This window comes from Argopecten irradians, chromosome 2, assembly GCF_041381155.1.
Source record: "Argopecten irradians isolate NY chromosome 2, Ai_NY, whole genome shotgun sequence".
NCBI lineage: Eukaryota > Metazoa > Mollusca > Bivalvia > Pectinida > Pectinidae > Argopecten > Argopecten irradians.
Window position 1 is genome coordinate 31,904,863 of NC_091135.1, and position 21,347 is coordinate 31,926,209.

The 21,347-nt window shown below is 35.3% G+C and overlaps 2 protein-coding genes across 3 annotated transcripts in view; both read left to right on the top strand.

The window, feature by feature from the left end:
- Positions 1 to 3,032, top strand: part of LOC138315158 (uncharacterized) — a 29,327-nt gene extending 26,295 nt beyond the window's left edge. For both annotated transcript variants that reach the window (XM_069255952.1, XM_069255953.1), the window contains one exon: positions 135 to 3,032. In XM_069255952.1, the coding sequence (XP_069112053.1) occupies positions 135 to 217 (83 nt within the window). In that variant the 3' untranslated portion in view covers positions 218 to 3,032. The remainder of the gene's footprint in view (positions 1 to 134) is intronic.
- An 8,563-nt stretch (positions 3,033 to 11,595) lies between these two features.
- LOC138315159 (NEDD4-binding protein 1-like) lies at positions 11,596 to 20,640 on the top strand. Its single transcript, XM_069255954.1, has 6 exons — positions 11,596 to 11,874; positions 14,753 to 16,344; positions 16,509 to 16,745; positions 17,166 to 17,273; positions 17,650 to 17,766; positions 19,007 to 20,640. Exons 1-6 carry the CDS (start codon positions 11,707 to 11,709, stop codon positions 19,458 to 19,460), a joined length of 2,676 nt encoding a protein of 891 aa, XP_069112055.1. The 5' UTR covers positions 11,596 to 11,706; the 3' UTR covers positions 19,461 to 20,640.
- The last annotated feature ends 707 nt before the right edge of the window (positions 20,641 to 21,347 follow it).

Consider the following 21,347-nt stretch of genomic DNA (forward strand, 5'->3'; position numbering starts at 1 on the left):
CGTCAAATGTAACATTTAAAAATATGAGTATTCAGAGAATATCTTGACCTATTTAAGTAATTTCTGTATTAAATTTCAATTTAAAGTTTTATCATGTATGATTATGATAACAGTTTTATTCTCTCCTAATTCAGGATCATCAGATGTTTTCACTGTAGAACTAAACAAGTTGGAATACCGCGAGAAAACCCTGATACTGGACATCATGGAGGGGTAACCAGGGACAGCATTTTAATTACATTGTTAATGTTACCATGGATACTAGATAACAGAAGATAGATACACATCAATAACCGTCCAAAGATTTTTATATCAACGAGTCAAAATAGAAATGCAGAATGTATTTGTACTTTATATAAATGACGAATTTTTTTTTACAAATAATTTTATAACATGCTTAGATTTCATGTAATGAAAACTTTACAACTTGACTATATTGTTCCGACAGTTTCTTATTAGGTCTTTGATATTGTTAGTAATACTTGACTATTGTTCCAACAATTCCTCAAGTCTGTAGTATTACATCCATGATACTCCAGGGGTGACGATCACTTGCGATCTCTACACCCCTGGACTATCTCATAGTAAAACTGGAGGCAGCTCAGGGGGGAAAATCTTAACCAATCACAGGTCTGCAAAGATTTCCTTTGAAAACTATAGAGAGAACGACGTCCAACTTCAAAGCCACAGTCAACCACAGTGTACTGTTATACAACTCTTTTGATGTGCATCAAAGAACTACCGGTAAATTACCTGTCCTGTTTTGTTGCCTCCAGATTTACTATGAGATAGTCCAGGGGTGTAGTGATCGTAACTGATCGGAACCCCTGGAGTATCGAGGATGGTAGTATGGTGTATGTAATATACTACACGTACTTTGTTGTAACTGTAGTGTCTCAGGTCAGTTGCCACATTCCTGCTTTATCAGTGTTATATAATAATATCTCTGGTTGTGTTTTCTAGTCCTGATTTTCTATATACATTAATTTTGTATAAATGATCACCTAAAACTGTATTTAATACTCTTTGGAAGTGAGATATATTTTTATACACATAATTATTTTGTATAATCGACACTACCCATGTTTTATGCCATTATCACTTAACATTACTTGTGTGTTTTATGTCATCTTCTGATTTTAATGGCGACTTTGGTTAGGACGTCTGAATTTTGACAGCATATCTTCACTGTTATTTTTCATACTCTTTGTAAGTTAGCAGACATATACACGTCAAATGTGATTTATATGTTGTGATTTTGTATCTAATGATCATTTCTTCATTTCCATTTCAAAAAGCCTAAAGCCTTTAAACTCATTCACCCCTGAAAGTTCATTATGAACTATTCCTGCCTTTGAAGTAGAGTTCAAATGCGCTTACAGGGATGAATGAGTTAATGACACCAGGCATCTGTTTTTCTTGACCCTGCTAGCCTTGTGTATTTAGTACTCATGTTTAAGAAAAGGAAGTAGCGAAATTATTTTTAATTTTGAACGTTTACTGTAAATCTTAATACGATCAAATCACACAGGGCAATGTTATCTGGTTAACCCTCAACATGTTGCAGTAAACATAGACTGAAATCCATGTAATATAAATTTAATAATCAATCCTTCATGTCAAAATGGCAAAAAATTAAATATTCTGTATTTGTATATTACAGAGTTATCTTCCCTTGCAGAGGTATTGATAGTGACGTCATGTGTTTGAGAACTTAATGTCATACTTTTCAGAGAAAACGACCTAAATTGCGCTCACAAAATAATTACGTTACAATGGATACCTATCCACAAGGGAGGTAACTCTGTAATGTGCATAGACGGTATTATCATACAGTGCCATCCTCATACTTGTAATTAAATAGATCATTTATCAGGGCATGAGATGCATTCCAGCAAACTGACTTGTAGAGTGTTTTAAAAAAGATTATCTGTGCTACAATATAGACTACATAGACCACTTATTCTCTGTAACATACTTTTATGGTTGTTGCTGAATTTGCTTTGAAGCCAAGCTTTCTAGAATAATTTTGAATTGTTAGTACATGTGATGGGTGTTTTTTTGTGAACACCCATGATTAGTAGATAGACAAAGATGCAGGTACTGCATAGCATCCACTCATTGTTATTTAGATGTCATTGTTTTTATTTCCCGATGACTAGTCCAGCTATATATTATTATTAAAGTGAAATTATATTGTGTTTGTTATACTAGGTTAATTTCCACTGAAATCCAGAACTTCAGGTTTCGTTAAGGGATACACTCATTAATTCATATGATATAATGAATTAACATCTTCTTTGTCTATGTACATATACCATTAGATGTAATTGAAAGAAAATCCATTCATGGGTACAAAGAAATCATTTGATTAATTGAGTGCTGTGCTTCTGTGGATAGTTTTTAACTGGAACTTTAATAATTTGGTATAATTGTAAAAATAGATATTTTATTCATTATAAGTACAGTGGAACTTGAACTTGGTTGATACGAACTTGGATAATTTGACAACCTGGCTTTATACGAAGTACTTTGCCAGTCTCGGCCAAATTCCCTCTTTATCTTTGTTTGAAAACTCGGAAAATTCGAATTCGGAAAACTTGAAAAACTTGATAATACGAAGTAAATTTTTTGTCCGAAATCTGCCGCAGAACAGCATTTTAAAAGCTGTTTCCAACTACACAAAACGAGGAAAAAACTGTTTAATGCTTAACAATTATCCCAAGTTATATTGTATCAACAATCATTAGCGATCATCAATTGCAAAGCTGCGATACATGTACATTTACTTACATAACCATAACGGTCCTGACTGACATGGCAACATAATACAAAAAAAGGTGCTCTCGGCCGTAATTTAATATCTTTTACTACTTTTGTGGATATCAAGGACTCTGGTGTACTGATCTACTTTTGTCAGTACAACTGTATGTACAGCTGTATTTAGTATGGCACTGTCAATGAACTACCAGTAGTAATTGGTGAACTAGTCCCATTAATAAGTTACAGTACCAGTATCCCCTTTTTCGGTAATTTTTCATAGGAGTTCTACATGGTAGTGTATAAACATATATTTTGCCACCTAACTTCCCCTTGGGGGAAGAACCTGCCACATGAACCAGGGTTGGAACGAGAACTTGTTAATAAATTTTGGCACTCATATGACACCCCTCCCGGGGCAGGGTAGGAGGGGGAGCGGGGGCAGGATCTGCGGCCTGGGAGGGCAGGCCGGACGGGGCCCCCCCCTCCCCACCCACAATGAGGGGAATTAGGAGGTAAATAAATTCCTATTAATTGTGCTAATAGTCAGTAAGAGCCTTCTCTGCATGGATTGTAACATAAATTTGGCCCACGTGGAACGAATCATCACTTGTGTGGAAAGCGTCGGGGAACTGTACTTGAATTAACTCTTTGGCTCACTCTCCTCTTCTCATCCCCCAGGGGGCAGGAAGGCGGCGGGGACACAAATTGGGGATATAGAGGGTAACCCCCCACCCATCCGTTTAAATCGCCTAATAGTCAGAGAGTTTCTTATGGTATTTTGGTTTGTCAAATAAATTTTTCTCCACTCAATCTATACTTGGGGGGTAAATAGCAGGGAACCAGAATTGTATAAATTTTGGCTTGTCCAACAGGGGGATGCCTTCAGGGTGTGGCCGGACCCGACGGGCCATTGAAGTCAGTCAGCAGTGCTCTACGGCGCGGGGTGCTAACGGCCAGCCGGAGTCGCCGGGGGAGTCGCGCGGCGGCGCAGGTGCGGGCGGCTGCAGTGGCCCCCCCCCGAGGGGGGGAAATAGAGGGGTCATTTCCTTTTATAATCACTTAGCTTGTCCATAGTGTTCTACATTGGATTGTATACCCAATTCTTGGCCAGAAACTCTTCCTTCTTGGGGATGGGGAACCAAGAACTTGTATAAATTTTGGCTCTGACCCCCCCGGGGGCAGGAGGGGCGGGGCCCAATAGGGAAATAGAGGTAAATCCTATAAATCACTACTAGTCATAGAGTTCTACATGGATTGTAACTAAATTTTGCCACAAACATCCTTGGGGAAGAGGAACAGAACTTGTATAATTTTTGGCTCTGATCCCCTGGGGGTAGGAGAGGTGGGGCCCAATAGGGGAATTATAGGTAAATTCTATAAATTGCTACTTAATTGTCCTAGAGTTTTGTATGGCTTGTAACTAAATTTGGCCACACAAACATCCTTCGGGGTAGGAGAAAAGAACTTGTATAAATTTTGGCTCTGACCCTCAGGGGGCAGGAGGGGCGGGGCTCAATAGGGGAAATAAAGGTAAATTCTATCAATCGCTACTTCTCATGGAGTTCTGCATGGATTGTAACCAAATTTGGCCAGAAACATCCTTTGTGGAAGGGGAACAGAACTTGTATAAATTTTGGCTCTGACCCCCAGGGGGCAGGAGGGGTGGGGCCCAATAGGGGATTTAGAGGTTAATATTAAAATTCCTTCAGAAAAGAAACAATGAACCTGTATTCAGAAAATTATTTGGCATTACAAAACAGGTGAGCGATACAGGCCCTCTGGTTTTCAGTTGAGTTCCAGTCAAATATTCACGTAGAATGATGGTAGAATCTCATTGAACTATCCAAGCCCTTTATTGTAAATCTTGTAAGGCTTGGTAATGTATTTTTAGGTCACCTAAAGTCTCAAGTGACCTATTCTAATCGCCTTTTGTCCGTCGTCGTGCGTCGTCCGTCGTGCGTCGTCCGGCGTGCGTCGTCCGTCGTCCCGTCGTCCGTCGTTATGTCCGTAAACAATTTACATTTTCGACTTCTTCTCCAAAACTGCTGAAGCAATTTTAATGAAATTTTGCACAAACCTTCTAAGGCATAAGGCCAATCAAAATTGTGAATTATATGGTCCCCACCCCCCAGGGGGCTGTGGGAGGGGCCAAAAGGGGTAAAATTGAGTAAAATTTCAAAAATCTTCTTCTCTACTCACAGATGTGGTAGAATCAAATACTCTTCATAGATAGAAAGGTCTTTAGGTCCTTTACAAAAATTGTGAATTATATGACCCTGGGGTCTCTAGTTTCCCCTGGGGAGGGGGTTAAGTTTACTATACTTTATATTGAGAAAACACATTTTTGCGCATTATTTGGTCATTTGTAATAGGAAATGAGTCAAATGTTGTCAGAATTATCAGTATGAGATGGCCATTTAATCCTATTAAGAAATTTTCTATAACTGACCCCCAGGGGCTTTAGGGGCGGGGTCAAAAGCGGTCAAATAGGCTAAAACTTCAAAAATCTTCTTCTGAAATTCTGGATATGGTAGAATCAAATACTTTTCATAAATAGAAAGGTCTTAAGGTCCTTTACAAAAATTGTGAATTATATGACCCTGGGGTCTCACGTTTCCCACTGGGGAGGGGGTCAAGTTTACTATAGTTTACATAGGGAAAACACATTTATGAGCGTTTTGCTCAATTTTCATTGGAAACGAGTCAAACTTGGTTAGAATTATTAGCCTGAGATAGCATTTTAATATCATATCCATATTGGTCCAGGCCGACCCCCTGGGGGCAGAGGGGCGGGGCCAAAAAAGGTCAAATAGGCTAAAACTTCAAAAATATTGTTTTAAAATTCTGGAAATGGTATAATCAAATACACTTTATAGATATGAAAAGGTCTTAAAGTTTGTTTATAAAAATTGTAAATTATATGACCCTGGGGTCTCCTGTTTCCCCTTGGGGAGGGGGTCAAGTTTCCTATAGTTTATATAGGAAAAACACATTAATGAGCTTTTTTTGCTCAATTTTCATAGGAAATGAGTCAAACTTGGTTAGAATTATTAGCCTGAGATAGCATTTTAATATCATATCCACATTGGCCCTGGCCGACCCCCTGGGGGCAGGGGGGGGGGCTAAAAAAGGGTCAGATAGGCTAAAACTTCAAAAATCTTCTAAAATTCTGGATATAGTAGAATCAAATAATTATAGATGGAAAGGTCTTCAGGTGTTTTATAAAAACTGTGAATTATATGATCTTGGGGTCTCACGTTACCCCCTGGGGAGGGGTCAAGTTTACTTTAGTTTATATAGGAAAAACATATTTGTGTACATTAAGGCCCATGGGCCTCTTGTTTATTTTTGGAACTCGGGTAGAAATAAAATGTACATACAGTAACAAACTTTGAACTACCTTTAGTATAGTTATAAATGTTTATAATTAATGTGGTTAGATTTTATTTGATATAATCAGGGAACACATTCTCGTTATGCAGTTTGACCTTTTTTATCTATTAAGATTGACAATGAAACAAACCGTATTGAGTTTTATCTGAATGTTTTTATATGATTGAAGATATAATTTGGTATCATACTAATTCTCCTGATTTCTCTGACTCTTCATTCAGGACCTTAACTTTCAAACTTGAACAATATCTTGATATCTTCTTCTATCATCTAAAACTCTTAATTGTGCGCTTCAATTAAGATAAGGTCACTGAGACCCTGACCTTGAGGTCACAGGTATCATAAAAGTATTTTTTCTGCTGTTTTTATGCCCATGTGATACAGTTGTAACTACATTTATTCAAAATTGTAAGATATAGTGAGAAAACTCACCACTGTACTTAAAAAATAAGATAAAAACAATTGTTATGGACAATATTAACATTATTCTTAGGAGTGTTATGTCAAATATGTTGACATGTTTAAAAGTGAAACTATACAAGGATATTTGTACACATGTAGTGTCATAGATTTATTATATTTTTGTTGTGATAATTAGAACACAGTTCTATGATACTTACAGTGCTATATATCTGCTCCGTCCCGGTATATTTCTCTATTGTTGAATTCTTTTTTTTTTTAAATTGTATAATGTTAGAATATTAAACATTGTATTAATACAATGGTAGTGTAGTTTGTCTCAAATATTTATTATCTATACACACTTGTTCAGGCACATGAGATCACTCACTTGGGTTTTTTTTATTGTTTGTATATCATCATCATACATATGTATGACAATATTTCATTGTGTCAAACACCTAAGAATTTTCTACATCTATTTATGTTGAAAGAAATTTGATTCTTTCTTTAAAGTGAATTTTGATAATTTAGTTTGTGTGATTTAACGATATGTTTTAGATTATAACACAATTATAAAAAGTATATGAAAGGACATTTGTAATATTTCCATTTATATACCAATTGCCAACAATAACTTCAGTTTTAAATACACATTGCAAACTTTAATATATAATTTTGTTCTGGAAATAAAGGACATTCTTTTAATGTTCCTATTAACAATTATTTGTAAACTATAGTCAGAAATTAAATCATCAAATTTTAATCTTGTAACCAGAATACAGTTGTTTAGGAATATTTGCTATACTGGTATACAATTTATAGAATCTGGTCAACCTCAGAATTACGACTACCTTGCTATTAAGACCACTTTAACTCAGACTCCTGGGTGGTCTTGATAGAGAGGTTTTACTCTAGATGCACTGCCTGCGATGCCAATTATTTTCTTATTTAGGATAATGGTGTGTGAATTCCAATCAACAGATGACCTTTAACAGTTCAATACACCCCTACAACAAAGTTGGTTAGGGTGTGGTGGGGGAGGGTATACTGGTTTCAGGTTATTTGTCTAGCGACACAACAATCGACTGACCACTCCTCCAAAACCAGGATTTTCGAGGAAAAGAGATTTCAACAAAACTTGGTGGCAATAACCTCATACAGTGAAGATGTGTGAATATGTGTGTAATTTATATTGGAAAGAGTCATGTCTCTGTCCCCACCTTTACAGAGTTATGCCCCTTTGTTATAAAACATTTAAGCTACTCTTCCTTAACTACTGACTGGATTTCATTGAAACTTGGTGGCAATAATTCTGATGAAGTGAAGATGTGTGTAATTTATATTGGAACAAGTTACGTCTCCGTCCCCACCTTCTCAGAGTTATGCCCGTTTGTTTCAAAGTGGTTGACAGGCATTTTTTTTTTAGATTAAAAATATGAAAGCATAGGCATGTTTGCAGGAATAGGGGTGGATTGTTGGGGAAAGGTGTTCTGTAAATTTTTCATCTAGGCATTAAAGTTAAAAACAACAACAGCTATGTTCAAAGTGATCAACAGTAACAAAACAAATAAAAACAACTGAAGCTATTACCTGTGCAATACATGTTTTTATTGTTTACTGAGAATTTGAGACATTTTATTATATTCTGATTGCATCTGAATTTCAGCTTCTGAACCACACTCTAAAAATGCATTTTTATATATTTTGAAGAATATTTGTGCTAGGCCTGACCTAGAATATTCTCCACCGGTAATTTGGCCTAAAAAGGGTTAGCTCTGTATGAAAATTATGTACTGATAAAGTTTGATTTGTGTGGTTGACTTTATTGATTACATTATTGATCTCTTGTGGTCCTGGTATTGGAAACTCCAGACGTGACAGGAGAGGGTAGAAGTCACACTCCAAGAGATGTACATGTACAATGAAAACTTGCTATATATCACCAATATGTACAGTAAGTACCAAGGTCATTGTGTAACTAAGTAATCACATCAGAAGTGTCATCAGTAATACTCATTGATTAATGTATTGTCTATGTGAGCATCACTTGTTTTCTGTTGAACACTTGACTTTTGACAGACTCCTTATTTTACACAATGCTATTTTTGTACTTTTAGAGTTAAGTTTTTGGCTACTTATTGTTAAATTTGATGTCTTCATTTGTGTGTCAAAGTTTTTTTTTTTGTTTTTTTATGTTATCTGTAAATGATATATAAGGTAATTGGTATGTTATAACAAGTACTGATACCATTGTTTAGCTGTATGTAACAATATAGGTACGTAATACACTGCTATTCATTATCAGGAAATCACTGTATTACACCATTGTAATCAATAATATACTGTATAACAGCACTTTCTTCATATATATATATACTGTTCTAAGTCATTGGTACATGGTATAACAACACCAGTATATGGTATAGCAACACCAGTATATGGTATAACACCAAAGGTACATGGTATAACACCATTGGTACAATTATGGCCCTCTGTGGAGGGATACATCTAGAATTGTGTCCCTGGAAAGAGTTATTTTTTTGAGGGCAAAACACTCGAAAAAATAACTCTTTCTGGGGAGACTATCCTAGATGTATCCCGACACATAGGGACATAATTATTTTATTATACTGAACAAAATCAAAACAAATCCATAAATTTGTAACATTCGACAAGCTATCTAAATCTCTTGTAAAAGAACTCATGAAGATTTCCCCAACTACCTTGCTAAATTCGTCGCGCTGCAAAAAATAAGCCACAGCCATTGTTGGTTGACATTGCAGACGACATCAACTTCCGGTCAAGGGGTTATGTCCCTGGGATTATTTCCCTTAGGGGTTATTTCCCTTGCCTTCCAATTCCGGTGAAATATCTAACTTATTCAATATCATGTGATTAAGTTTAATCTAATCTGAACATTCTAAATGAAAGTGAGGTATAATAATACCATTGGTACATGGTATAACGCCTTTGGTATACATACATGTATAACACCATTGGTACATGGTGTAACAACACCAGTATATATGGTACAACACCATTGGTGCATGGTATATAACACCATTGGTGCATGGTATATAACACCAATGGTACATGGTGTAACAACACCAGTATATATGGTATAACACCATTGGTACATGGTATAACACTATTGGTGAATGGTATAACACCATTGGTACATGGTGTAACTACACCAGTATATATATGGTATAACACCATTGGTACATGGTAAAACACCATAGCTACATGGTATTAACCATCGGTGCATTGTATAACAACACTAGTATATATGGTATAACGCCATTGGTACATGGTATAACACCATAGCTACACGGTATTACAACACCAATATGTATATATATGGTATAACACCATTGGTACATGGTATATAACACCATTGGTACATGGTATAACATCATTGGTAGGCTGTATAGAACAGCTAGGTATCAGTACATGATATATCATCATATGCAGGTTATTCTTTGTGTTGATTTAATTTTGATCGTGATATCAGGACTGCAAAGTCAGCTGTAATTATACTTATATGTAAAGGTACATTCCGTCCAAATTAATGTTTTTGTTAACTATTTTAAGTTGTAAAATTACATGTTATTTATCAAATATATTAAAACATAGTTAATTGTAATTATTTATATTGATTATCAACAGCTTTATAATTAATAATAATAAAGTTGATGCTGAAAGTGTATTATAGTCTTTATGGTATCAATTTCCACATCACTTTTTGGGACACATTATATACAAGTGTACCTGAGACAAAGTGCTTCAAGGGGCCTATATCAATTACATTATCCATTAAATGTATGTTGTGTTGTCAAGTAGTCTGAAAAATTAATTATAAGCATTGATGTAACTATTTTTTAACTTCATAGAGGTATGAAAGAAATTTTGTTTGCAAAATGTGTGAATCCACTACAATTCTCACACAAGTTTGCAAACAAAATTTATTTCATACCTCTATGAAGTTAAAAATAGTTACATCAATGCTTATAATTAATTTTTCAGACTACTTGATAACATAACAAAAGATACATTTAAACGTATGATTCCATTGATTTTCCATTAATGGATAATTTTTTATAAATCAATACGGGACGTCTCTATTGTGGCGTCATAAATAAATCAGATTTTCACGCCATTCTCAGATTTTTTCTTCATAGTATATGAAGAAAAATCTGCCAATCAGAAAGTTGGATATTAAGTATGAAAACAATTAAGAATTAATTATTTCTGCATACTTATGAACAGTGGATTTAGTGTTTTTCCAGTTCACCCTCTTACATTGTGGCTCCATAAAGTCCAGTTATTTTCTCCAGTTACTATTTACTTTCACAGGTAATCTAGTAGTTACAATAACTGCTTCAAAATGAAACAATGAAATAACTGGTATTTTCATACAGTGAAATTCCGGTTATCTAAAAACTGCATTTTGAATGGATATTTTTCAGCAGTTAAAACAAGGTTTTCAGAAAACTGTCATTCTTCATTCAAGGTCACATGGATGTATACAATTTGGTATAACTAGTCAAAATTAAGACCACAACTGATGGTCCATGTAGCTAGGATCACAAACTGGGATGAAGTGAAGTTAATGATTTCTTGTTTTTTACATACCTAACTTGCAATATTTCATAACATGATTTGATATTTCTACTTGTTATATAAGAATTTATTCTACTTGATGAAATATGTTGAAATAGATTAAATATAAACATATGCTGTATCTAAATATAACTTTGATATGTTAGGTCGCAAAAGTGAAAATAATCAGCTGCCTTGGGGAGACACTAAAAAGATGATTTCATAACCGGATCTAGAAAAACTCAAAATCCAAACTTTTTAATAAATGATCTCTTTTTCATTTTTCCCATTTCAAAGTCATAGTCATGCAATGGTAAATTATATCTATGAATATATGTTTATCTGTGTATTTACTCATCATATATCGCCATAGGTTCCGGTTTTTCTGATCAGAGTTTTAGTATCTACCGTAAAATTACCGGAAGTACGTCACAATCAACTCACGGAAGTAGGAGATGTATCGAAAATGGACTGGTCGGGTATTCCCACTTGTAATTTTGATTATTTTAAGTTATTGCGTTTGAAGCGATTATATTGAACTATACCATGATGGATGAATTTATTGTGGACAGGCGTCGGGTTCCCCGACTTTGCGAATTTCAGAAGAAAATCGAAAGAATGTACGAAGTGAAAATTGGACTAGAAGATGTCTCCAAAGATCATCAACAATGGGTCATCGTTCAGGGTGAAAATATGGACAGACAAAATGCAAAGGTTATTACATTAATCTAAATTAAACAGTGAACATTTTAATCATTAAGTTATACTTACTAAATTCCCAGATCAATGTTACTAATTATTAAATCTTTATACACTAACCAGTCTGTGCTGGTTGCTATATATAACACGCTGGTAAGTCAAAGACCCAATATCACTATCTCTATATATTAGTCTATAGTGAGTCTTTGACTTACCAGCGTGCTTAATACCTATGGTTACTAGGTATATTTCGTATAGATGACTGTTTATGTGTAAAATAAGGATTCTTTCACTTATATACAGACTCTTGGATAATCATGCATTCTTTCAAAACAATTCTTATTATGTACATGTGTAGTGTAGCAAACAGGTTACATATGCGCATGGCATAAATTAGCTTGATCAGTTATGTCCACTCATGATCACTGTAACTTAGAGTTTATTATATTGTAGCCTAAGATTACTCCAACAATGTTATTGGTACTGTATAACACGACGAGACACTTAAAAAACATAACATCGTGTCGACAGTCAGAAAAATAATGTCAGATAATATCAAGAGGCCCATGGGCCTTAAAGGTCATTTGACTATTGGCACAATACAACACCTTAAAAGAACTCTTTTAATAGAAGTTCAGGTTTTGATATATTTGGTGAATTAGACCATGAATGAAGGTCCCTTGATCTCCACCATGCTACAAATCCAATATCATGTCGCTAGGCCTCATAGTTATTTACAAGAAGTCGTTTAAAGTTTTTAGCCTATTTGACCCTTGTGACCTTAAATGAAGGTCATGGTCATTCACTTGAAAAAACCTGGTAGCCATTCTTCTAAGCATGTCACAGGCTCATTATCAGGTCTGTAGGCCTCTTAGTTATTCACAAGAAATCGTTTAAAGATTTTGGCCTATTTGACCTCTATGACCTTGAGTGAAGATCAAGATCAATCACTTGAACATACTTGGTAGCCCTTCATCCCAGTATGACATAGGCCCAGTATCAGGTCTGTAAGCCTCTCAGATATTCACAAGAATGTGTTTAAAGATTTAAGCCTATTTGACCCCTGAGACCTTGACCATCATTCAAGGTCATTCATTTGAACAAACTTGGTAGCCATTCATCCACGCATGCTACATGCCTGCTAATATCAGTACCCTGTGCCTTTCGGTTATTGAGAAGAAGTTGTTTGAATGAGAAGTTTAAGCACAGCATACAACGACGTACGATGAATGATGATAATAGGTCATCCTGATCCTCCGGTAATTTGTAATTCCAACGTTACTATAACTAGGGCATAGTATAGGAAGTTCATCAAGTATAATTTTGGTCATTGCATCGATGTCGGAAAATGGGTATCAATATCGTATCAGAAGATGAGAATCGTCAATACATCGATATCGTTTGTAACGATGACAGCTCTAGATCTAGGAGAGGGAATTTCAAGGGGACTTTTCTATACTATCTGTATGCCATCTACTAGTAATGTAATTTCCCCCATACTAGCGGTACCACCAGCTAGCTCAGCTCACCCGACAAAAAGTACCGGGTATCGCCTGATAAATGAAACCCCTGAGATAGCTAGTATCTTATAATAAAAGGTTTATTTTGGTGCAAGACTTAAGAAAGCCAATTGCAAGATGACAAGGCTTTGCAGAGTCATCTTGACTTTCCGTGTCTAGTACAAAAAAATACAACATTATTATTGAAATGTACTCGCCCAAACCCATGTATTCTTAGGTAGTGTTGATCTTGCAATCAGTTGCTTATAGATGACATTTTTAAATAGTTTTGCTTGCATGATGAACTACTTTAATTTGTTATGCAGTAAATTAAGCCGAAAATACTCACTAAACCTAGATGATAGTGTACATGTACTCTTAGCTTCTTACTGGTGCTGTGAGAAATATATCCACCATCACAGACAGTTCCTGTAATTCTGTTTATACATTTCAGGTTGTAATATCACTGAAATAGAATAGAAATACTGAAGAAAAAAACCAATCATTCTCTAACAAAGAATTGTACGTCTATATACAAAATAACTGATGTTGATAATATCATATCATTTAGCTACATAAAACGCAAAATAACCCCTAGGTACATGAAAATCATCTATGGCATGTAAACTGAAATCCACCAGCTCTTTGTAGTAATATTAGTACATTAAATAATAAACACCTGACTGGTTTATCATACATGCACCACAACATGTTAACTCACAGGTGTATTATATTTACATGACCAAGATAAACTTTTTGCTTACAGTACATCACTAATCAGTCATGAATTACACTGTTATCCACACTCTACAAACCTCTGGCTACTTTGACATATATATATAGACTCCTTCTGTCTGAAAGAATTGCCAGGATATGTACTAGATTTCAGTCTGGAATTGTGAAACAAACTTCCGCTGTAGCTAAGGTTTTTGTGTTGAAAGGATAGTATTTCTGATTACAGCCAACTCTTTCACATAGAAATCATGGAGGATTTGATACATCCATTGAAACGACATTCATATATATATTGTTTCTATTGATAGCAGGAAGTTTTATTTACATATATCATATTAGATTATTTACTATCAAGTTTTCAGTGAATCATATATATTGCCTGTATAAACTACAAAAGATACATTCTGGATACATCATGGTTTTTCTATTCCCACAAAAATGTGTGGTTTTATTTACATTATTACCTAATGTTAGCTGGTATTCTCTCAGTTTTTGTTTTCACTGTTCAACATCAATGGATATCAGCTTAAATGTAATTGTAGATATGTCAGTCTAAGAAGTTAGATTGTAATAATTTAAGATTCAAATTGTTAAACTTATGAATACATCTTTCTCTCTTTGGTATCTTTATAAAGTACTCTTTCTATTCTCTATTACAGGAGTACATCTTGGCTCTGTGTGATCCCAAGGAAACACAGACTCTTCATTACAAAGGGTGTCAGGCATTGCTCAACAACGAGACAGTAGAACATATAGAGAAACAAACGAACGCTGTGGTAATGGTAGATGGGTCGTCATCGGTTACCATCACTGGTACTGACCTAGGTGTGACCTTGGCCATGTCCTCTCTGGAGGAACTTCTTGGACAGTATGACACAGAGATGGATGGCACAGAAATTAAACAGAACGAAAAAGACACTTCAGCGGACGATTCTGTGTCTCCATGGTCTCTGAGACTGAACACGTCCTTACAGAGAGCACTATCTCAACAGAGTGATGGCAATAGTAGTATAACTATAGAGGACTATGATAACACTCCGGCTTCTGTCAAAAGAGTTATCTTACAATGCTTGAATGACACAACTACTGATGATATTGACGATGATCTTTTGTTTGTAAGTGATTCTCCAAAAAATAGCCCTAAGTCTTCAAATCAGTTTAAACTTCCGCTGCTAATGGGTGACCAACCGACAGATAAATCTAATGGACATGACAGAAAGATGTCAGATGGTGAATCCAATTGTAATCAAACTGATGGTAGGGTTGGAAACCTCACACAGAAATTGACTGATGCCAATATTTCACATGCAGGAGCTACATGTGCTGCCAAACCTCAAAGTGCTTTACCTAATTCAAAGTTGTCCAAAGAACTTGAATATTTAAGAAGTTTTGGAATTTCTGTTGGTTATAGCGCAAATGTAACTGAAGAAGGTCTGAAATTTGCTGACGAAAATACGCAAGTTTCAGACTTTATTGAAATATTAACTAAGATTTCTGAAAGTCAAGACAAATCTAATGATGAAAGATCAACATCTCCTGATGTAGAGATACTATTTGCATCTAAGGCTGTGGGGAAATTTCCTCCCCCACCACCTATACCTAGTCCAAGTAAGCTTGCAGATTTGTCAGGGCGACGAAGTTTACCGCCAGAATATAAAAGTAAGTTAATTAAAGATTTCACTGAAGAGCAAAATGATTTACCAATTGAAGAACTCAAAAGACGGAATGAAGAAAGGCAGTTAGTGCTAAAAGCATCATTTGATGATGAAAATCTCCCTAAGAAAAATACAAATATGTCTCCACGAGGGGAGAATGGACAGAAAAGTCGTGCACAAAATAAGAAGAATAAACAAAAAGGTAAACGACCTGGTGCTGATACCCCTCCACAGTATATTGATATTGATGACAATGAAGAAACTTGTGTTATGGAACCTTGGCAGGATGATGTTGATGATGATTGTAGAATTGTAGACATAACTCAGAGTACTCATATGCCAACCGTCGTCCAACAAAAAAGGCAGCAACAACACCAACAGCAGCAACATCAATATCAGCAGCAACACCAACAGCAACAACAATATAATCGTCAACCATATGGAAACAATTTTCAACAACCCTATGGTGGCATCACCTCACCTCAAAGGCAACAGATGAGACATCCTCAACAACTACAGACAGGGCCAGTAGCTACCCATGGCAGGCCAGACGAACTTAGGTACATTGTCATCGATGGCAGCAATGTTGCTATGACGTAAGTTTTAACGTTTACATTCTAAATCTTCAATTTGTATTAAACTTCAACAATCCTTTGATATTTGATATGACCAAAATGTAATAACTTTTTTATATATGATTTGAACGATTTACCTATGCACAATTCAATGTCCATATTATTATTTGTATGCAATTTTTCAGACATGGTAATGGGAAATTATTTTCTTGTCGTGGAATCAAAATCTGCATTGATCACTTCCTGAAGAGAGGCCATACTCAGGTGACAGCGTTTGTGCCAGAGTGGAGAAAGTACCGTCCACGTGGGGATAGTGCAATCCGTGATCAGCCACTTCTAGATAAACTTAAAAGTGAAGGTCATCTCGTCTTCACTCCATCACGAAGGCTTAACGGCAAACTAATCAGCTCATATGACGATAGGTAATAATTTACAACTATAGATGCTCTTCTAGGTCGGAACTGTATTAGGATTCAAATCTTCCTTTACTCATTCTGCTGAAGACGACTGTGCGATATAGTCGAAATGTACCATGAGTGATTTACTATTCTCTGAGTTATGGAAAATGTAATTTTGATGTAACATTAGTGCTATTGTATCTTATACCATTACCAGCAGGTATACACGGTATGCTTTTATGACTAAATGGTATGAAGATTTATGATTATTATTGATTATGAAATTTGTTCAAACTGAAACTTGGTACACAATAAAAATAATAAGTCTTGTGTCAATACATCAATAACAACCAGAAAAAAATGAACACTCATTTGGCAGCTATATTACTAGTACATGTAACTAAAAACCGACTCAGAACTTTGATAAATGTATACATGTTGTAGATTTGTGCTGGAGCTCGCTGAGAGGGAGGATGGTGTGGTAGTGTCGAATGACCAGTATCGAGACTTGATGAAAGAGAAGGCAAGCTGGAGAACGTTAGTGGAAGAAAGGTAACACACAATACACATGTTTTTTAAAATACTGTATAGCGATTGAATTTTGCGGGTGGTTCATTTTCACTATATTCATATATTTTCACTGAAACCATTGAGTTCTAAACACCAGGAAAATATTCAGAAATTCACTGACGTACCAAAGAGCAATATTTGAAATAATTAAAGGTATTAGTGAAATGTGTTTATCCTCTGTAAATATGCTTCTTATAGAAACTGTAAAATATGTAGCTGTGTGTATGCTAATTTTGCAGTCTTGAACATTGACAGTCAATGTCCATCTGAAATGCAAAATAAGAAGATAAGGCTAAGTGGTGTCGTCTTAAAGAGCACATAGTTACACCAAGAAACTGATCTAGCCTATTTGTTACAGACTACTGATGTTCACGTTTGCTGGAGACAACTTTATGATCCCAGAAGATCCCTTTGGTCAGCATGGCCCTTCTCTTGACCAGCTGTTACATAAACCACACATAGGATCACAGAAACGGTGAGAATACATTGGTCAGCATGGTCCCTCTCTGGACCATTTCACTCCTCCAACTATGAGTACAGTACTCTGTCATCCTGGCTCTTTGAAACTACTTATTTAGTAATTACTGGAAATTCATACTTGTGCCACAAGACAGGATGTTACTCAGACCTGTAATCTGTTTTTGAGTTTGAACAATATAAAAAATAGCTTCGCTCTGTCTGCTAGTAATCATTACTGGAACTTGGCCTACCTAGGTATGGCAGTGTGAGTCTGACTTGTACGTTAAGTAGATCAATGTAAACCACATCATAACCTTTGACCTAATCAAAAAAGGTTTTCTTCAGAATCCATAATTCCCTAAAATTATCTCGTTACAAAACTGTATACTGTAGGACCAAAACAAAGTGTAATGATTGCCAAGTAAGCTTGTTCAACTGGAGTACACATAGAGAATACACGGTTAGTATCTTACAATACAAGGTTTATTTTGGTGCGAGACTTAGGAAAGAGGCTTTGCCGAGTCATCTCAGCTTTCCGTGTCGAGCACCAAAATAAAACTTGTATTGTAAGATACTAACCGTGTATTCTGTTTATCCTGCAACCATTATGGCATTCAAAACAAAAGCAAATTGACAGTTCCTTACTTTGTTTTGCTCGAAGCGAGACGCTTCTTTGATGCGGAGGTAAAGATTCATTTACTTAACCGAATGAGAGTGTACTCCTTTTTACTGCCTTGGGAAATAAATAAGCGCATTCACAAACAGTAACCGTCATTCTATTCAGTGTGATATATCACTGAAAGGAAATGAAAATACTCAAATAACAATAAATACCCATTAAAGAATTACTTAACAATACATACCTTTGTCATGAGCCAAGAAAAAGACGACACCGCCATACGAGATTTTCGATATCGTAAAAAAATGACATCATTTCGGTGAATGTGATGTCACGTTTTAGCGGGACTGAATGACGTTTCATTCACGGGAAGGTTCAAGTTCTGGGTCAAGTTAGAAAAAGTTCCATCAGATATAGAACAAATTCACGTGATCGTATTGACGGATAAAGCATATCGTATTGACGTATACAGCACAAGTTTATCCGGCAGTAGTTATCGGTCAGTATGTGGGACAGTTGCAGGATAAAAGATTTTCTATTAAATCTTTTAAAGCAGTTATCATTTTATGGCCTGCTCAACTACAGGGCCTAGATTAACGCCTAAGATTTTAAATTTAAAATATTCTATATTTTTCAGACCTTTATCACCAGATAAATCTGAAAGAGGAAACTTCAGACAATATCAGCAACAAAACAACTGGACTAACAAACCTTTTACGGCTATTGGAAATGCTAGGTTCCCCCACCAGAATCTGCCACCACAGAGAGGAATAAACCCAAATCTAGGCTATCAAAGACCTCCTCTATATCCAGGACAGGGTCAGTTTCGCCAAAATCAGCCTGAGAACCCTGCAACATTTCGAGGAGCTCACCGAGGTAGGGGTCAGCGCTACCCCCACCCACAACCCCCAAAATTTACTGCACTGTCCTCCAGGTCAGAACAGAAAACAGAAGAACTTTTCACAGAACTTAAGGGTATTTTCTCGGAGAGTGCGCAGGAACAGAAGTTACGGGAAGTCCTTCGTAATCATCAAGAGGAAACAGATATGAATCGTCTTACTAACTACTGCATGAATGCAATATTTTCATAAGAATATGTGCTGTGATTTTGCTTCTTGACAATATACTGGGGTGGATATTCTCATAGGATTATGTGGTATAGTGAAGAAAACGCACCCCAGTCAGAATCTCTGAACATTCTGTAACAAAACTCTCATTATATTTTTTTTCATATCTTTGAGAGACATCTGTGATTCAGTCTTAAATGTTCACTTTGGTTGTTATATTACAGAATGAGATGACTTGTATTGGTGTTGTGGAAGTACTTATGGAAAAGAATTCAGTGATAGTTTTAATTGTTTGAATGAAGCTAGTCAAAAATGCATTAAGTCTGTGTTATGTAATGATTTATATAGACCATCAATACTGTGGTGTTCCAGATCTACCAATACCTCGACTGGTAGACTAAACAAGTATTTAGACTGAAACAGAGTTCATTGATATTAATGGGTAATCTGGAACATTGTATACTAAAGCATCATTGTAATGTTATTTCATTTGTGTGGTCACAAGCTATCTCCATTGTGGATCATTGAAAACGGTCTTAAAATTTTTCTTTTTCTTTGCGTAGATTTGCTATTCTTTGCAAGCTAAGAGTACAACATACAGTACATGTGTACAATCTGAGGGGGGGGGATCCACTTGAAGTACACTTTTAATTTTCTTTTCGAAATCTTATGCTCATAAATAGTATTTATAATGTATAAGAATTTGGTTTAATAGTAAAAGCCATGACATTTATTTTACTCAATTACTATTCTCATCAGATATTAGTAAGCTACAGATAATTAGAAAATTTGTAGGCCAAAGATATGAAAGGAGATATTTTTTTTATTGTATTTTTAAAATTGATTTACGTAGCAATCCACCCTGCCTACTATATATTATGCACAACAATGGACTATCCAGAAGATATACCTTGTAACTTTATATATATATATTATGTTTTTATATGTGGTAAAATAAATCACGGATTGGTATAAACACTAGCTACCGTCTTACCAGACATGTTTGTTATATCTAATTTAGAAAAGGAATTATGTAATATGTATGTGCAGCTTGATTATTTAGAAGATCAGAAAGATCTATCTGTTTTGTTTGATATGTTACACAGATTAATGATATAAAGATTTATATACAGCATTCCAAACATTTCATTCACAAATACATTGTAAAAACAATACATTGTGAAGTAAATTCATTTATCAGATATACATGTTTTAGTTTTATTTCTCCAAGATGTGTTTTAGATTTTGTGGCAGTATGGATTATATAAATTATCTCCTCCTTCCCCTTATATAAAAACAGAAGTGGTTTAATTTGTGAACTTTAAAATGGCAGTATTTGCTATATTGGTACAAAATATTTAAAGGTTCTGTTATTTTGTTCACTGTCCTCAAAGACTAAATGGATATTGATATTTCTACAAGATAGGTAAACTTTTACTTTCCACTTTGAATTTTGACATTTCACTTATGACCTTGTATCATTAATTAGGACATGTAATGCTATTTCACAATATACATACTGGTGAGTCTGTAAGTTAATTTACTGTTTTCATAGAATTTCAAAACAATTCCCTTTTCCAATTGTAATAGCAGTCATTGCTCTGAGTTTTATGTTACAGATTTAAACCTGAAATTTTCAAATGACATATACTTAGGGTATAAGCAAGATATATCTTTGATTGAGGGTCCACAGAGAGGGCTGATTTGATATATTTACATCTTCCGATGAGTTATGCAACTTTTTGCCATTGAGAAGCTGTTCTCGAATACATAAGAATTTGCACATGCATGTTCGCATACAAATAAGAGATCTTATGTTGACCCCAGCAGATACTGAAGTATAAGTCATATATATATTTTTTATCAAATTACTACTGAGGTTGTAAACCTGAAATTTTCAAATGACATATA

Bases quoted from the DNA above. Each gene is read 5' to 3' on its own strand.
- LOC138315159 (XM_069255954.1), top strand. From the start codon at position 11,707: ATGATGGATGAATTTATTGTGGACAGGCGTCGGGTTCCCCGACTTTGC. The intron at 11,875-14,752 runs GTTATTACATTA...TCTCTATTACAG, and splicing joins TGGACAGACAAAATGCAAAG to GAGTACATCTTGGCTCTGTG. The intron at 16,345-16,508 runs GTAAGTTTTAAC...GCAATTTTTCAG, and splicing joins GGCAGCAATGTTGCTATGAC to ACATGGTAATGGGAAATTAT.